The sequence below is a fragment of the Canis lupus genome, chromosome 10 (genome assembly GCF_003254725.2).
Source record: "Canis lupus dingo isolate Sandy chromosome 10, ASM325472v2, whole genome shotgun sequence".
In the NCBI taxonomy this organism is placed as follows: domain Eukaryota; kingdom Metazoa; phylum Chordata; class Mammalia; order Carnivora; family Canidae; genus Canis; species Canis lupus.
The window spans coordinates 56,494,148-56,512,191 of record NC_064252.1 but is presented as its reverse complement, the minus strand read 5'-3'; the positions used below and the strand labels follow the sequence as shown (position 1 = coordinate 56,512,191).

Sequence of the window (18,044 nt, the reverse complement as noted above, 5' to 3'; positions counted from 1 at the left end):
TGGAAGGCACGGGGGAGGGGGTGAACATGTGAACATCCTGGCCTCTGTGTTAAATGACACCATGGAGACGTGGGCTTATGCGCAACAGGCTATTTTAGTATTTCTCTTTCCTTTCATTTTTAAAGGAGAGATGTGGAGGGGAAATAACCACCAAAAAAAAAAAAAAAAAAAAAAACACCCCAAAAAAACAACAACAAAAAAAAACCCCAAAAATCCTGAGTCCAAAGAAAGTGAGTGGATTTTGAAGTTGACACATCTGTTCTAGTGTGGAATTTCAGGAAACTTCTGGGGGGAAGGAAGTGTGAAGTTTGGTCTGAAAGGCCTGTGCCAGATGTGAGTCTAGGGAGACATAGGGTTAGTGTGTATAGAAATCAGGTTAAGAAAAAATTAGTGCTGCAGCTGTGGCTAGAAAACTGCTAGTGACAGCAGTGACCTGGACGGAGCGGCATTTGCTGAGAAAAAGCTAACATTTATAGCACTTGGTCAGACTTCAAGGTAGGCAAAGGCCAGGGAAGTCTCTTCTAGGGGTGAAATTCTGCAGCAAAAATTTTTTTCTTCAGAGTTAGAAGGAAAGAGAAAACCCCAAACCAGTATGCAGAGATAATTAATGTTTATGCAAATGAATCACTAAACCAAGAAAACAAGGAAAATAAAAGGAACAAAATGAATTTTAATGGACATGTGCTTAAGCATGCCAACAGACAACACACCACTAGAGACAAACATCAAAAGCAAATCATAGTGCTATGACCGTACATGTGAATCTCCCCCCAGCCCCCACCCCATGTTGCTTCTCTTTAGCGATTAGTCCAGAGTGCTTTAGTGGCCGGGTACACCTGAGATCTTTAAATCAGGAGGTGAACACGAATGCAACGTGACAACTAGTAGCACAAGAAACACCTGATTGGTTTTCTAAGTGCATGAAGCAACACTATTTCAAGTTCATTAACTTGAGTCTCTGCATCACAACTCAAAAGAATGAAAAGGCTTTTCTTCTTCCAATCCAATTATAATAAAAAACTTGTCCTGGCAAGCTACAATTTAAAAATCTAGATAAAAATAGGCATGAGAACAAATGCCAAAAACATCATAGCACTTTTTCTGTGTGCTTATGTGTTTGGTGAGTTTTTTTGTCTTTTCTTTTGTTTTGTTTTTTGGTCTTCTGAATACAAAAAGCATAAAATTGGGTATCATTCCAGATGATAAAAAATTTAAACATATATATATGGAAACTTCACATATATACATATAGATCAATAACACAGAATCTGGAGCCAGAAACACATGTGAGGGCTCCCTAATGACCAAAGATAAAGCAGTAGTTTTTTTCTAACATGAATTTTGGTGTGTTTTAAGGCAGAGACCCAATAATGGTGCACACTACCCCCAGAACATAAGAAGCTTGGCATCTATCTATATACCCATCTACAGTCGCAAGTAGATAGATATGTACATAGAAATAAGGAAAAACAAACAAGATGCTATATGATGTTATCCTGACAAAAGAAAAAAAAAAGACATGCATCATGAAATGAAAAGACAAATCAGACTTAACTCATGGAAAACACATATCAAAACAGGTTTATGATTCCACTAACATCTAAATATGGCAAATGAGCAAGTGACTGTCTCACAAGGCTTGGGTGTAGTATGGATTTGGTTTGTTCTGTCTGTATCAGTACCAGGAAATCACCTCTTTCATATGCTTTTATTCCTAAGGAACAGAATTTCTGTTAAAACATTTTCAATCCCTGCTGGTGGTCTGATAAATGCCATCCTAAAAAACTTACTGGAGAACTCCATAAAAAGTCGTAAGAAAATGATAAATGAGAAGATCCATTCGAGATATACAACGGAGTTTTCTGTCTACACAGACACTAAAATTACTTCTGAAGCCAGGTGGCATCCAATGGCTCCTAGGGGTGGTCCACCAAGTGCATCATTCAAGTAATCAGGGTGAACTAGAATGGCTTTTGTTCCACTTGTTTGAAAAATTTAAACACAGTTTGACACCCTGAAGTCATCAACTGAATGGAGAGGCCTGAAAGTCTGGTAGGCAGACTTCCAAAACATGCTGAGAATTGCTGCCACCTGCCATGCTGTGCTCACAGTGACCAAGACAAAGGTGGTGGCAGGGTCAACAGGCACTTCACTCCTGAGGCTGGCTGCATTACTTGCTGCAAGTAAGCTTAGAGTTTCTCAATTCAGGTCTTGGCAGAGAAAAATGAGAGGAACTCATTTGGAAAAAGGAATAAATAATTCAAGGGTCTCAAAATTTCAGATTCTATGCCTAAAATTAATAGAGCTTCCCAAGTAGCTCCAACTCCACCCTCCCTCCTCTATTTTCAATAAACAAATACATCCTTCATGGAATGTGACGCAGCTGACTTAAGGTTTTAATCTTAGTACTGAGTCTCTCCTTCCTTATACCCCAGTCCTCCTAGTTACTATTAAACTATGGCAGGTTAATGACATCTGTATAGGCGGCTATGTGTAGCGCAGTATTGCACCTTGTTAGTATAACTGGATGTGTCATACCTTTCAGATTCTAGTTTTCTTCTTCAGTTTGCTGTAATCTCATTTAATTTCAATTACTCATGTAAGGCTTTCGCTGTAAAATCTTAATAAAGTAAAAAGCTCACAATAAATAAACAAAAAATAAGTATGTTGCTTTAAGGCAACTGAGCATCCATCAGTTAAAAGACTCAAATAAACATGAATTAAATGCAAACAAATATGAAACCAAGGAAGCCTATGAATTAAGGAAAATTTTAACACTGTGGGGTGAAGTGGAAGCCAAAAGGTCAAACCAACAGGATTTGGAAAGAGTGGTTCTTGACAAATGGTAGTGAACTTCACAGTCCAGACCACGGCTGGTCACTGGCTGTCCGTCTGCTATTAAAGTTTTTGTAGTTTTGGTAGGTTTGAGAGCGGTAACTAACCCGTGGAGATCCCTGTTCAGCCGGCAAACCGTTCTGGGAAACTTGCTCTCCTTTTGAAGTATCCCTGTTAGGTAAAGTGGGGAAAGAAGACAGAGGAGGGAAGGGGAACGGGAAGGAGAGGAAGGGGAGGAACGGAAAGAGAGAAAAACAGAGAGAATGAGGGAGAACAATATCACTCAATTTTATTACAGATTTTCTCTCAGAAACACATGTGCAACCCCCCCTTACACCACGTAATTTCTTTTTAAGAACTTCCCAAGTGTTCCAAATCAACTCTAGGTAGAGAGTAAGACCACAGGCATGCCCTCTCCCCCAATCCAGGCGGCATTCAGGGTCGGCATGGGGCTCTCACCACAACACGATAATTTGCTTTTCAGAAATAGACCATGATTTCTGTTCTTTCAGTGAATTACTTTCAAAAAGCATCATCACATAACCACTGGCCTAAAATCCAGGTGGTTCACAGGGAAATTCCGAGTGAGTGTGTACATGTGCATGTGTGTGCAAGCAGTGGAATGGGAGCTGTCTACCTCCCGCTTCTGCCACCTACACACCAGTGTGACAGCGGACAAGTCCGTATTCTCCAGTGTTATCTGGGGTAACCATAGATTCTAAATGCTTTACAGAATTAACAAGATGTGCGTGTGGTGAGCTTAACAAAGATGCTCCCCGAAGCTCACTTGCAAGTGAAGCTCAGATTCGAGCAGTGCAGGTGGCCTGTGACTCACCACTGCTGCTGGGACTCAGTATCCTCAGAAGCTTTCGTGCTCGGCTCGGGAGAGGGCGGCCGCCTCTTCCTCTCCTCTTCCTCTTGCTGTCTGCGCACTTCCAATAACTCCAACTGAGGGAGAACGTGATAATGTTCTGCAGAGCCCCAAACTTGGACTCTCTCATAGAAAGGGTACTAGAGGAATCCAGAAAGCCCTCTGGTCTCAGGTGTCTATGTGAGATCACACGGGACACCCAGCAGGTTGGCACTGGGATCATGGGAACTGCAGCTATAACCTCAAACTACAGGAAACAGACCCCAGTGACGACACAGGACTATTCCATGGGTTTGTGCATCGCCTGGAACATTGGGCTTAATTTCTAAATAAACTACGCAGCTCTCAACTTAGCTCAGGGAGAAGGTACCCAAGCATGAGGCTCTCCATTGGATTTCCCATCAGAGCTCAGACAAACACCACTGAGAGGCTTCTTATGCTGCAGTAGGCATCTGTGTTTAGCCCAAAGTCAAATAACATGCACAAAAAGCCACAGAGTAGTAACTGAAACTAAGCCATTTTATAAGCAGTAGGTATGCACTAAAAATATTCTGCTTAACACAAAAGTATGCAAATATGTTTTAAATCCCAGAACTGCAGAAATTGGAAAGAACTCCATTTTTGTACATCATAAAGAATCAGCTTTCTACCAGAAGTGCAAGTGTCATGGGAAACACCAGTGAGCAAGCCTTATCCTAAAAGGTTTAATTTAATGGTGGCAGAGGAAATGATTCAGAGTGGGGAGAATTTTTAATGGTCTAAGAGTCAGCTACTACTTGATAGAAATTCTAATTCTGAAAAATCTGAAACTATATGGCTAAGGTCCCCCATAAACCAAAGCTTCTCTGAGATCTAAGAGGAAAAGACCAAAAGAGAAAAGCGAACCCCAATCAATCAAAATCAATTCCCAGGCAGGCAGCTATTATAAAAGTGATCACAAATCTCAGTACTCAGGAAGCAACTGAGTGAACAGTAGCCCTGGAAGCCTCCCCAGGTTCTGTACCAAGAAAACAACCAATTTCAGGTAGGTCCTCACTGCTTCTAAAAACAGGGCAATAATATGAACTCTCAGGTCTAGGAGGTGAACAGAAGCTGCCCAGGAGAACCAAAAGGCAGAGCACTCCCAGCAGCCAGCGGCCACTCACCGTTGTCAGCCTCTCCAGGGCGGAGAACCTCTCGTCCCAGGTGGCTGCAGATTTTTCAAAAGCCTCGTGGCGCTTGATGAGCTTCTCCACCTCGTCCACACTCTGGCCTATTTCTCGGCTGGATAGGTATGGCTCCTGCCCGAGCAGCCAGGCCTCAGCCACACTGGCGTCCCGTGAGAACTGGTGGACCTCCAAAACTGCACAGGGTACCAAGAGTGAGAGCGGGCCAGCAGGGTGCTGGGGGGGGGGGGGGGGGGAGGGACGGCGCTGCCCTCTGGTGGCAGCTGCCCGCACAGCCAGTCTGCAGCCTAGATCAGTGCAGCCCAGCGGATGTGTGATACGGGCTACAAAGTCAACTTTAACGTTTCTAGTAGCCACGCAGAAAATAAACAGGTGAAACTTGAAAATAGGTGAAATGAAAAAGTATATTTTAGAAAACCTGATAGAGCAAATGATTGTTTGAACATGTAAGTGATATAAAAAAAGACTGAGACAGAACTTCTTTTCCTTATGTCTTTGGAACCTGATATGTTTTATATAGAGAGCACACCTCAATTGGGACCAGCCACATTTCAAGTGCTCAAGAGCCGCATGTGGACAGGGGCTACCACAGTGGACAGCGCAGGTCTGGAAGGTATGCTCTACTCACCCAGCCCTACTTCAGTGACCGGAGCCTCAGACCCCGAGGGAATTCAATTCACACACCACCAGACCACGCTGATGAAGCAGGCATTCACCACCCCCCCTTCCTGAGGTGGTAGCTGTAGGTTTTATTTTGGAGGCTGAGAGGGAGGAAAGGATACAGGGAGCACTCTAAAAGTGGGGACAATATGGACTGAGGCTTCTGCTTTCTTCATTCTGTTCCTCCACATGTGAGTAGAAACAGTAGGACACGCACTGCGGTTAAGGGAGGGGTAGGTCAGAACTGGGCTTTGCATCGTGGCCACGTGGTGATGCTTGGGGCTATACGGGCGAGAAATGGACTGTGGGCAGCAACGGCAGCCAGGAGCTGCTAGCTGCCTCTCTTCAGCAGTCTGGCAGCCCTCAACAAGGCCACAAGGAGAAGATGCCACTGCTGCACCAGGGGCTCATCCCCTCATCACATATGCCAGCATACAACCTCATGCCTAGTTCACAGTGAGGAGTAATACAGGCTTTGCTGAAGTCAACGTGCCCTGGGAATTCTCAAAATTTATAGACCAAATCCTATTCAAAGAATGGTCAAGAGCGGGATTTCTTTTTCAAAAGAGGATTGTAGCCCAAAAGGGTGAGGTGCCTTCATCTGACATTTTACAAACCTTTTAGAAAAAAACCCCCAGATTTTGTTTCTAGTGAGCACCCCTGGTCTCTGAGAATGGGCTTCTATTATACTAGCAGAGGCTAGGGCCCCAAACAGAGAATGGCAAAATATAGTAAACAATGCTTGAGCTGGGCTACCTTCAGTGTTCGTACCTATTATTAAATGCTATTCCCAATACTGCACAGTACAAACTCTGTGGTGCCTCATATATTCTTTATAAAATCAGATTAAAATTAGAATCTCCTCAGAGGGTCCCCTGGGGAGTAAATACAGAAAAACATATGCAACACTTAGAATGATGCCCAGTTCACTGTAAAACTTTTATAGTTGGTAGCTTTTATTAAGTTACCAACCTTCTACGAAGAGCACCAGATATAAGAACTAACCAGGACAACTTTCTACCTTCTTGACTGTAGTAATACTTCCTCTTAAAGATAGCTAGAGGAGGGGACTTCAAGCTGGAATGTCCCAGAGAGAGATCAAATTGTCATTCCCATGCTGTTCCTGACGAATACCCAAATCCCACTTACAACACTGAGCTCAATCATGGGATAAAAATAATGAATATGCCACAGGGAACTACTTAAAAATACTTAGCATGAAATGGTGAAACAGCATTAGGAAAGAAGCATTTAGGACTCCAAAAATCATTACGTGATAATATATCAAATCACAGCAGGAAACTAAACTTGCATGTGGCCAAAGGACACCCAAAAAAGAATGGGAAGATTAAGCAGGTCCTTACTCAGTCTTAACCATTCCCATCGGTCTTCCCACTTGTCAATCATTTCTTTTCTCTTTTCCGTCAACTGCAGTAACTTTTCCTTGATCTGTGAGAAAAGGAGGAAAACAGGGACATCTTAACAGATTGTACACGTCCTCTTAGCATTCTCCTTAGTGGACCACTTTGCAGAAGAAAAACACATTTTCTGCAGAGACCACTACTAAAAGAGGGAATCCCTAAGGACTACTCAGTCTATTTATGTACTGGAGAGAAAAACATGGCAACAGGCCTTCCAGAGGGGCTGAGAAGCAGCCTAGGCACCACCCAAAGCTGCTGAGCCCCCTCCAGATTCAGGGGCTCCACACCGCTATCACACTCAGGAGAGATGCACGGTGAGAGGGGCAAAGCCTTGACCTCTCTGAGAGAACACCCTATCCCTTCAAGGGCACCACATGCTGACTCATCATTTATCCCTTTATTACCATCCTCCTAACTTGAATTAACAACCCTCCACTAACAGCAAACTGATCTAGGGCACATGTGACAGGAAAGGGATGAGTACTGATGGAGGAGGTGACAAAAGATGGCACTTCTGCCTGGGGCCTGCAGAAACTATATTCTGAGCCAGACTCATCGGCTCTGGGCCAAGAGTGTTCCCATATAACTATTCCACACACAGGAGAGGAGCAAAGGATTTCAAAATATGTGCGAGCATGCACGTATATGAATACGGGTTTCTCACGTATGTGTCCACATATACACATACGTACATACTGACAAAACAAAGTCATCTTCCATCTTCAGACCGCTGCATTCACCCCAGGGTCTGAAGCAAAGAGCCGTCCTACCTCCTCAGACGCATAGTGCTTTCTCGCCAGCAGGGATTTCCCAAGTTCAATGCAGGTTGTGAAACTGTCATTACGAGCATCGATCTCAGCTTTGATGCCTTGGTGATTATTCATTAATAGTTCAACAGATGATACATCCCTAAAATTACATAAATAATACCTCTTTCAGGAGATCAAGCTTTCCAGATCAACGTGCAGGTTTCAAAACACAATTAATTTGAAGGAAACTATTCAACAGCATAGTATGTCTTTCAGGTCTGATTCACAGTCTGGGCTCAGGCTGGGTCACTAGAGCGGATGCATAATGACAGTCTAATTCAGGACCAGCAATGCAACCTAACGCGACATAAAGCTTCTCTCGTTTGCGTGTGTGTGCGGGTGTCCACGTGCATTCATTTGAGGAATTCAAAATGGTTGCTAGGCAGGTGCCAGAAAAACCACTGAATTTCTGTTCACAATTTTGTACCTCAGGAGTTAGTGCCAAAAGTTCAGGACATGTGTGTCCCAAAGAGCAGCTGATAACTCCTCCTTATCCAGGCACAAAGAGGCACACAGAGCCGGAACCAGCCTGGAAATCAATGACTGTAACGCCGTTAGAACTTTTCAGGGATCAAAACCTAGAAGTCCTGACCTGGGAAATACAACTGCTTTTTATATATACGGTAATAAAAGATTTCTTCTTAATTACAGCGGGGGTTGGAGCTGGCAGGGGTGGACTGGAGGTTGTGCCTGTGCCTGCCTGTTCGTCCTTTAGCTGCTCTCCACTGCCTTACAGCAAACATGGCCAAAGAGAAGATGTGGAACAAATATTAAATAATTGTCTCAAGGCACCATTTAAGCAGATGGTGAGGATGAGATACCTTTAGAAATGCATGTGAAAAGGGACAGAGTGTTTTTTAATCTCAGACACAGAAAAGCCACCTCATTCCAGTGAAGAGAGCTAGTCACACCCAAGGTATGGGACTACTTGAATGAAGCATGAGGCTCAGAGAAAGGGCAGGAGGGCAGAAGTTAGGGTGGAGCATGGGGGTGGTGGCTGGGGGGTAGGAGAGAGGGTTGGATAACACTGTGTTCTGGTTCCCTGGTAACTGTGGGCTGGAGACAAAGGAAGCAATTAACGCTGCTCCCAAATCCCTCACCACCTCTGCTCTGGCCCCGAAGCTCTTGGGAGATGCCCCTGGTTCTCTCTAGAAGATCCCTCTAACAATTACCCGGGGTCAGCAAAGCTGGATCTCCTCTCACCCACAGGAGGCCAGGAGGGTTACCTTGGCTTCTCCTGGGCTTCGATCTGCCGGATGACATCCTCCATCCACAGCATGAGGTCTCGCACCATGCTGAAGAAGCGGAACTTGTCCCCCGTGTCCACCAGCCGCACCCTGCGGCCCTCACAGGCATCCAGCAGGGCTTTCCAGGCTTCCAGGACCTCGTTCTCCCGCTTCTGGATGTCATCAGCCTTGTCACCCGCATAGGCTGCCTGGAGACGGGCTGCGTCCTCCTGTAGCTGCCTCACCTGCAAAGCCACAGGGGGAGACAAGTCAGATCAGATGGGTGGGCCTTCTCTCCATTGCCCCACTGCTCCCTTCACGCACACCACACGCTGTTTTGCACTAATGAAGGCACTGAGTCAAAATGGAGCCCCTACACCCCAAGAAGCTCACAATTTCATTGGGGAGATCCACCCTGGAAAAACCCAAGTTTACCAGAAATGTACTGAACTGCATTACTGAGTTCAGTGTAAATGATAAGACAAACGATATGCTACGGGAATGCAGGCAGGAGACTCGAGTGAGGTGTGCTGGAGGCAGCCTGGGATATAAAGATGGTACAGAAAGCACAGAGGACATATGCAGACATATTTAAAAATCAACACGTAACATGCTCCTACAAGGTACAGACAGGTTTTGTTTTTGTTTTTGTTTTAAATCATGAACAAGGAACAGCCATGAAGAATTTACTCTGAAAACAAGTTTTCCATTGTTATGTGCTATTATTGCTGTAAGAGCTTTCACATGGGCCAGTTCAAATTGAAAAACAAAAATACAAAAAATAAAAAAAGAAAAAAGAAGAAAAACAAAAATATATCTAACATAGCTCAAAAAAAACCTGACATCCAAGAAGGTGACATTTTCACTAGCCAAATTTCAATAAAAACTTTGCAGAACAGGAAATGCAAATGGGTCTTAGGAAAAGATGCTCCATGGAGATACTGTAGTTTGTCATCTATTAGTTGGCAAAAATTCAAGTCCGATGATGTATCTGCCAGTGAGTAGATTTTAGATTTGACTGTGGACAGGACAATGGGCTACAGCTCCTATAGAAGGCATGGGCAGCATGCATCAAAATTACAAATGTAGGTACCTTTTGGTTTTATGATTCCATTTTGGGGAATTTATCCTACGTATAGTTATTCACATTTAGGAAATGAAATACACATTATTTACTGCAGTAGTGTCTGTCAAGGCAGAAAACTGAAAATAAATGTCCATCGGTGAGAATCTGGTTACATTAATAACGATGGCACATTCATACAAGAGGCTCTTCTGCAGTCATGGAAAAGAATGAGGAAGGGCTCTACATACTCATGTAAAGTGTTCCAGGATGATGGCTCTGTAGAAAAAAGGAAAGTGTAGACAGTGTGCCTAATACCTACTTTCTGAGCAATAAAGGGGGAAAAACAAGGATTGGCTTTCACCTTTTTTGGAGGGGGAATGGAAGGGAGATAGGCCTTTATAAGAGAAAGTCATAACTGTGGCTATTTTGTATTTTTAGACTTCTTCCTCTTATATATATTACTAGTGCCATACTGTATGCAACATCTAATAAAACACATATACAAGAGAATATACATTTAATCTTCATTTACTGAGGTTGTGTGATCAAAGTCCACAGACAAGTGTCATCCCAGACTACAGGAGCCTTTAGAGGTCTTTGAGGGGAGTATGCAGATAGTTACCACCTAGGGGATATACATGGGGAGAAAGGGGTAAGGATGGACAACATTGGCACTTTCAGGGAGGTGGATGTTGACCCTGACCACACAAAAGGACTTTAGGTGGAGGCACATAAGGAAAACAAATTCCTCTAAGAGATGCAAAGAATCAATAGGGTTTGTTTTCTGTGAGGATGTGATTTCCACATCTTCACTTCTAGAAATCTTCTATGATTATGGCTCAGGGTATAATTCAAATTACCATAGGAAATTCGTAGGAAATAATTTGAAAAATGAATTTCCTATATGATAAACCAAATCTTTTACCAACAATTAAAAAAAAAAATCAAACAAAAAACCAAAATCCTTTCCTGCTTTCCTGTGCCTCTGGTTTTTAATTTGTTCTAAAAAAAAAAAAAAAAAAAAAGCCCAACCAACCAAAAACATGGTGGAGGAGGGATCACAAAAGTCCCTCAAATGAACTAGTGCTCTGAGAAGTCACTGAAGACCACTACTGGGTGCAAATGTCCTGTGGCTCCCATGCAGAGTGGAGACTAGGCTGGCACAGGATTTAAATGACCAGGAAGGACATACCACTAGCTTCTGTGAGCCTGTACCAAGGGCCTCCCTCTATTCTAATTCTGTTACAAGGAAGGGATCCCTGGGTGGCTCAGCAGTTTAGCACCTGCCTTCAGCCCAGAGCATGATCCTGGAGTTCTGGGATCGGGCTTCCTGCATGGAGCCTGCTTCTCCCTCTGCCTGTGTCTCTGCCTCTCTCTGTGTCTCTCATGAATAAATAAAATCTTAAAAAAAAATTGTTACAAGGAATCTGGACTGGGTCTGTATTTGCAGAAGGGGCATGCATACTTCTAGAGCTGTAAATGGCCTCATCCAGCAGGTACAGTGAGACAGACACTTAAAAGACTCAAGGGAGTGGATGGACTCCTGCCCTCCCTCACCCTCAGCAATCTGAGTCTTACAAGGTGAAGGGTTTTAATGAAGAAAAAAAAGGATCAAAACTCTATCATCTGTAGAGTCTTTGGAAGTTCTAAAACTAAGTGATTGTTCACAGGTGCAGAGGGAAGACCTCCTGCCAGTAAGCTGTGTTCTAGCTCTGCTTCTAGGCATTCCCAAAGTTCCCCCCAGCTTTCTTTTTTTCTATGTAATAACAGTTAGAGAACACTTAGCTCTTATTGGAATATATATTTTGCAACCAACATCTCAATCCTCAAAGCATTAGGGAACGGAAATAAATTAAACTTGCAGCGATCCAGAACAACAGGCCTCAATTCAAACTGGGGTTTGCCCCTCTCCAGGGGCCTTGCTCCAGGCACAGGTGAGAATGTAACCACGTGGTTCCCCAGGACCTTATACACAATGAAAGCCCCTGAACATGAAGCTGACGAGGTTCTGAATACGGCAAGTTGTCACAGAGCTGGGGAGTCCATGAGCTCTGAAGGGAAGATCAGAAATCCTTATGATACATGGTGGACCTTTTAAACTCTGCTTCATGCAGACCCTCAGCCACTCCATGCATCTCTTTTTAAATATGCTTTCCATACCTTCTACCTCCTTGGTGGAAGGTGGAAGAGCTGAAGCCATTTAATCTGCAGGGAAGGACCCCTGGACCCCTGGGTGGCTCAGTGGTTGAGTGTGCCTGCCTTCGGCCCAGGGCATGATCCTGGAGTCCCAAGTCCTCCATGGAGCCTGCTTCTCTCTGCCTATGTCTCTGCCTCTGTGTCTCTCATGAATAAATAAAATTTTAAAAAAATTTGCAGGGAGGACCGACTGTGACCTGTTTCTAGAAGCAGCAAATTCAGGGTAGGGGAGAAGACAATGGTGGCAAAGGTGGTGCCCTCCAGAGAACAAACCCCAAAGCACACCGGAAATTGTAAGGCTGGTGGCATTGGATCAGGATCAGCCCACAGTCAAATCTGGGCCACGTGTTTTCAGAAATAAAGTTTTACTGTTATACAGCCAAGCTCCTTCATTTCATATCGTCTAGGGCCACCTATGCTATATTGGCAGAGCTGAGGATTTGCAACAGGGACCATATGTCCCACAAAGCTGAAGACATTTACCATCTGTACCTCTACAGAAAAAGTTTGCTGATCCCTGCCCTACATTATCAACACATTCGTGACAAGAACAAAACTCCTAAGGTTCTCAGGGCTGGCATTGTCCCTAGAACCATGAAATCTATGAGAAAAAGATACAACTGATTTCTCATCTAAAAGTACTCTAAGACTAAATAAGAAACTACGCAGAGATTAGGAAGTGATTATACGACAGGTTCTCACTGCTGTGCTATTATCACTGTCAAGCATCTTTTTTTTTTCTTTTTTATGTCAAGCATCTTTTAAAGAAAGTCTCTGAAAGCCATTTCAGAGTGGGGGAGTGGGGAGACCAGGTGTATTAAAACATTAGATTCTTGTTTTCCCTCTTTCCCAACATATAACTTAGATCCTGGTGGATGGAAAATAATAAGATATTATTGTGCAAATGATTCTGGGTGAATGATTATGCTAACATAATACAAATTCTTGTTAGAAGAGGTCTGTAACTTGCAAATGGTTGCATGTGCGCCTGGTTTAATTGTGGAGATGGTCATTTAATGATGTCTGTGCATGTGGTGCACTGTGAACGTCACAGACTTGAGTTCTCCCAGATGGAGCATTTTCACAATGTGTGTGTTTAATTTGGGTACTTCTTGGAAACACGTTTTGAGGAGCCAAGGAATGGAGAGAGATGCTCAGAGATGCAGAAAGACGCTCCCCACGACCCTGGGCAGCTCCCTGACCCACCTGAGTGCCCAGAGCCTGGATGTCATGCTCAAATGTAGTGTGCATTCTCTGCAAGGTCTCCACTGTGTTCTGATCTCTCCCAAGCTCCTCGGGCAGTTTCTTGTGTTTGTCCTGTATGCGCCCAAAGATCTCCTTGGCATCGTGGTAAAACTTGTGCAGTTCATAGGAGGCAGCGAGAATCTGTGTTCTTGTGTCAATGAGCTCTAGGAGGTCAGCCCAGGCTTCGTTGAGCCCATCCTTCCACTCAGCAATGGTGGCGGCATCTGAATGTCCAGAGTTGATGAGTTCATCTGCCATGTGATTGACCGTGTCCACGCGCTCTTGCCCAATGTTCCCTGTGTCTCGGGCAAATTCCCGGAATCGTTCTTGTAACATCTGAAATGGTGATGAGCATTAAAAAAAAAAAAAAAAAAGAAAAAAAATCAGTGAGACTACTGTGAACATTTTATTTCTTAATCACATGAACGTCCTTTGGAAAGAAACAAGTAATATGCATGACTTAACAGGTCTTAGCTCTAAAAACTCAATCAGGCTTCCTTCTTGCTCACTGCAGCAGAGCAAGGCCCTGGCTCCATCTCCTTTCACTACTGGAGAAAAGGGCACAGAGAGGTTGAACAAGCTAAGTCAAAGTTGCCTGGTGATAAAAGAGCTGAGCTGAAACTAAACCCTGTGACCCGTGACGAGAGTCCAAGGTGTCTGATGTGCTCACAGATAAGGAGTCCAGCTGCCGCCCATGCCCAGTGCACGTGGCACAGCCGCGTCTGCTCTGCCCAGGGTACTTGCCGTGACGTGCTCGTAGTCCTGTCCCAGCTCGTGCGACCCTGCGACCACCTCCCTCTCGGCGATCCACTGCTCCAGGTCATCCACCTCCCGGTTGAGCTGGAAGAGCCTGTGCCTCTCGTCCAGCTTGCCTCTCCGCTCCTCAGCAAGGTCCTTCAGGCCGGCGTACAGCTTGTCCACTTTGGACTGCCGCATGCTGATGCGCTCACTGGAACAGAGGGTGGGGGGAGGGGCGGCAGGAAAATGACCTTCAATGTCAAATTTTTTTCAGGGAGAAAACAAATGAAGTGGAAATGCCAAGAAAGCATGTTACATAAAATTTCTTGAAGGAAACTTCTGGTTCACCTATTTAGCCTAAAAAATAAAACTCTGAAATCTGACCTTGAGTAATTTAGAGCCAACATGTAAACAAAACACAATAACTAAGGCTGAAGGCCATCCTGACTGTGATGATAGAGGCAGGGAGGAGAAACCCTAACTCTCTGAACTGCTGGCTCTGTAAGTCAGGATTTCCTCTGACGTTAAAAATTAATGCAAAACCCAGGAGCCATCTTCCATTCTTAAGAATCATGTGACCCAAGGGATGGATGATACTCCTGTCTGGCACACACCTCCCCCGTCTCTGGGGTGCATGCTCCTGGCCGCTCCTGTCAGGTAGGTCCTGAGAGTGACTTTCTTGTAACAGGAAATCAAAGGGACAAGACTTCTTGATGCTCGATGCTAGAGACTAGGAAGGCCACTTTTCTGGGAATCCTATCACGAATACATGAAGATCCCCTTTCACCAACACAGCCATTGACTGGTATCTTCAACTTGCTTTGGGTGATGCACAAAGCCGATTCTTTTCCTTTCTGAGTTATAAAAGGCAGTTACATAGCAAGCCTAAAATGACTGCCATTAAAATTAGTATGTGAGTGTGGTATAAAGTAGGGAAGTACCACACACCCTTCTTTTTATTCCCAAGGTGCTTGAAGGACTTGATAATGTGAGGAAGTGTTACCATCTAACTCTTTGTGGGAGCCCTATTATTTTACAGGTCTGTGTATCCTTGTCTACTATTCTTCCTAAAAGTAATCACTTAACTAAACTGGATGACTTTCAACCCAAAAGTAGGTTTTGATAACCTGTATCTGTGCAGGTCAATCTATACTTCTGACTTGTGATACCAATCATTTTTCAAGAGGAGATATTTAACCCACAAAGACAATTTCCTAATGTTAACAGTTCACCCTTCCCATTCAGCACAGGCCTACTGGGTCTATTTGAAAGATGTTTTCCAAAGATCTAGATCACCAGTTATCCAAGATGGACGCTGCCATTTCCATCTGCATTGGATCAGGGTAGAAGACCCTCACTGGGAGGAACCGACAGGCCAGTCTCGTCTTGACACAACAGGACTCACCTTTCAGGATGACTGTCAGCCACCAGGGCCCGGCTGGTCTTAGAGAGCTGGTGCACTGTCTCTGCGTAGTCCTCCACAGCTTGCTCCAGAATCTGGTGCTTCTTTAACATGGAGACGGCACTCTGCTCATCCTGCAAAGAGGGAGAAGGTCACAACCACCATCGTCCCCTCTGGCCCAATACCACACTCAAGTAGGACCAGCTGACTGCATGATGCATAGGAAGAAGAATCATCAGTAAGAACAAAAGCACAAGTGTGGTATGCAGGCAGTGCAGCACTGAAGCCTTTCAGGAGTGTCAACATGGACCAGACTGTGGGACGCCCCATGAAACACGAACACAAGGATCATCCGGAGTGAGTGGGGAGACCTCTCTGAGGTATAGGGTAAAGCCTATGAAACCAAGTGTATTCTGACTGGCTGAGACTCCTCACCATCTCACCCACATGTAGGTAGATGACAGCATTCTGGAACCCTACAAATTTTTATACTATCTCAAAAGCATCTTTTTTTTTTTTAATTTTTATTTATTTATGATAGTCACACAGAGAGAGAGAGAGAGAGAGGGGCAGAGACACAGGCAGAGGGAGAAGGGAGAAGCAGGCTCCATGTACCGGGAGCCCGACGTGGGATTAGATCCCGGGTCTCCAGGATCGCGCCCTGGGCCAAAGGCAGGCGCTAAACCACTGCGCCACCCAGGGATCCCTCAAAAGCATCTTGTAAAGTTTAAATAACTCTACTAACTAAAGAGAACAAAAAGGACTCTGGTAAATATCCATAAAAAAAAAAAAAAAAAAAGGGATAAATCTAGCCTTTTTTTTTTTTTTTAAAGATTTTATTTATTTATTCATGAGAGACAAAGAGAAAGAGAGAGGCAGAGACACAGGCAGAGGGAGAAGCAGGCTCGCAGGAGCCTGACATGAGATTCGATCCCAGGATTCCAGAATCATGCCCTGGGCTGAAGGCAGGCACTGAGCCACCTAGGGATCCCCAAGATAAACCTAGTCTTAATGACACACCAGGGCTCACATAAGAAGGTTCTGTATCAAGGGGAAACACCAGATTTCAGTCACCTTCATGCAGCACAGTGTCCTCTGTGACACTCAAAGGCAATGATGAGATGTTTCACAAAGACACAGCTACCAGCAGAAAATAGAAAAGCACCTCCGAGCCCAAGTCTGAGGTTCCCTGGGGCAGGACTAGAAACCTCTCTCACCTTGGCCTTCTCCTCAGACATCATGTACAGCTCCTGCTCACTCATCCATGCTTCAGCCTCAGCCGCATCGAAGTAGTACTGCTGGGCCCTGTGCGCCTCCTCAAGCCGCCTGTGGCGCTTCTCTGTCTCCTCGATGAGGAGGCCCCACAGCTCCTTGAGGTCAGCAAGCCTCCGCCGGATGGCCTCAGCATTGAGGCTGCTGCTGTCGGTGACAATGTTCTGGCTCCTCTCAAAGATGTCATCAATACGAGGCTGGTGTCCCTGGATCTCCTTCTGGAGGGTCTGTGGGAGTGGGGAACACACAAATAAGGCTTGCTGGGCCCCGACAGAAGGCTGCTCTGTGAGTGCCGAGGGGAAACAGTGAACCTTCACTGTTCTCTGCCCTGTAACCTGGAGCAAATATTTATCAGACTGAGCTAGCCCAAGCAGAAACACTTACCTGATTTTTCTTTATTAACAGCTGCACAGTCTGGAGGTTGTGGCCGTGATCCGTGGAAGTCGCCAAAGGCATCCTCTCTCCAACCCACAACTGGAAAGAATTGTAAATACAGGTGATTAGGACGTCTCAAAAAGAACAAATGCTTGATGTCAACACGTGCAACAGAGGATCGGCAGGAAGGCCAGCCTGAGAGAGAGAAGGTGGTACAATCCCATTGCAAGGGCTAGTCTTTCAGACCCTATTTCATCCTCACTGCTAGACTCACTGGGAGTCCTCATGCCTAATTTATCCTTAAAACTACTATTCTAGAGGCATTAAAACCATAGCACATCTTTAGGAAATCAAAGGAAACAATGGAGTTGCATTTTGTGTCAATACATAAAAGCATGGGCTTCGATAGTCCAGCTCACCAATGCGGCCCAAAGTGAGCCTAACAAGAAATGAGAACAAGGCTTAAGGCAGGTCAGGTGAGGAGGCTTACGGAAAAGCCCTTTGTGTGGTGAAGGTCTACTTACAATCTCGTCCTCCACATCCCTGTTGAACTGATGGATCTCTTTGGAGGCCAGCAGGTTATGCTTTCTTTCGCTTAAGGGCTCCAGCAGTTCCATGAACTTGGTCTGTACCGTGAGGCGCTTGCTATCCACCTCGTCGGTGCTCTTTCCCTCCTGACTCAGGGCCTGGGCCTGGCTCTGGAGCTCCTCGATCTCCTTCTTCCGCACCTCCATTTGGTTCTCCAGCATCTGAAGGCAGAAA

At 44.8% G+C, this 18,044-nt stretch overlaps 1 protein-coding gene across 10 annotated transcripts in view; it reads right to left on the bottom strand.

The window, feature by feature from the left end:
- The window catches only part of SPTBN1 (spectrin beta, non-erythrocytic 1), a 197,522-nt gene that overhangs the window by 10,347 nt on the left and 169,131 nt on the right, over window positions 1-18,044 (bottom strand). For 9 of the 10 annotated variants that reach the window (XM_025467186.3, XM_049115520.1, XM_025467192.3 and 6 more), the window contains 12 exons: window positions 17,807-18,031; window positions 17,292-17,381; window positions 16,853-17,134; window positions 15,639-15,769; window positions 14,240-14,444; window positions 13,457-13,831; window positions 8,989-9,233; window positions 7,724-7,862; window positions 6,897-6,981; window positions 4,852-5,048; window positions 3,671-3,783; window positions 2,943-3,006 (listed from right to left, as the gene is read on the bottom strand). In XM_025467186.3, coding sequence (XP_025322971.1) covers window positions 2,943-3,006; window positions 3,671-3,783; window positions 4,852-5,048; window positions 6,897-6,981; window positions 7,724-7,862; window positions 8,989-9,233; window positions 13,457-13,831; window positions 14,240-14,444; window positions 15,639-15,769; window positions 16,853-17,134; window positions 17,292-17,381; window positions 17,807-18,031 — 2,151 coding nt within the window. Of the gene's footprint in view, window positions 1-650; window positions 3,007-3,670; window positions 3,784-4,851; window positions 5,049-6,896; window positions 6,982-7,723; window positions 7,863-8,988; window positions 9,234-13,456; window positions 13,832-14,239; window positions 14,445-15,638; window positions 15,770-16,852; window positions 17,135-17,291; window positions 17,382-17,806; window positions 18,032-18,044 lie in introns of those variants that run through there. The other variant, XM_025467211.2, reaches the window with a different exon arrangement.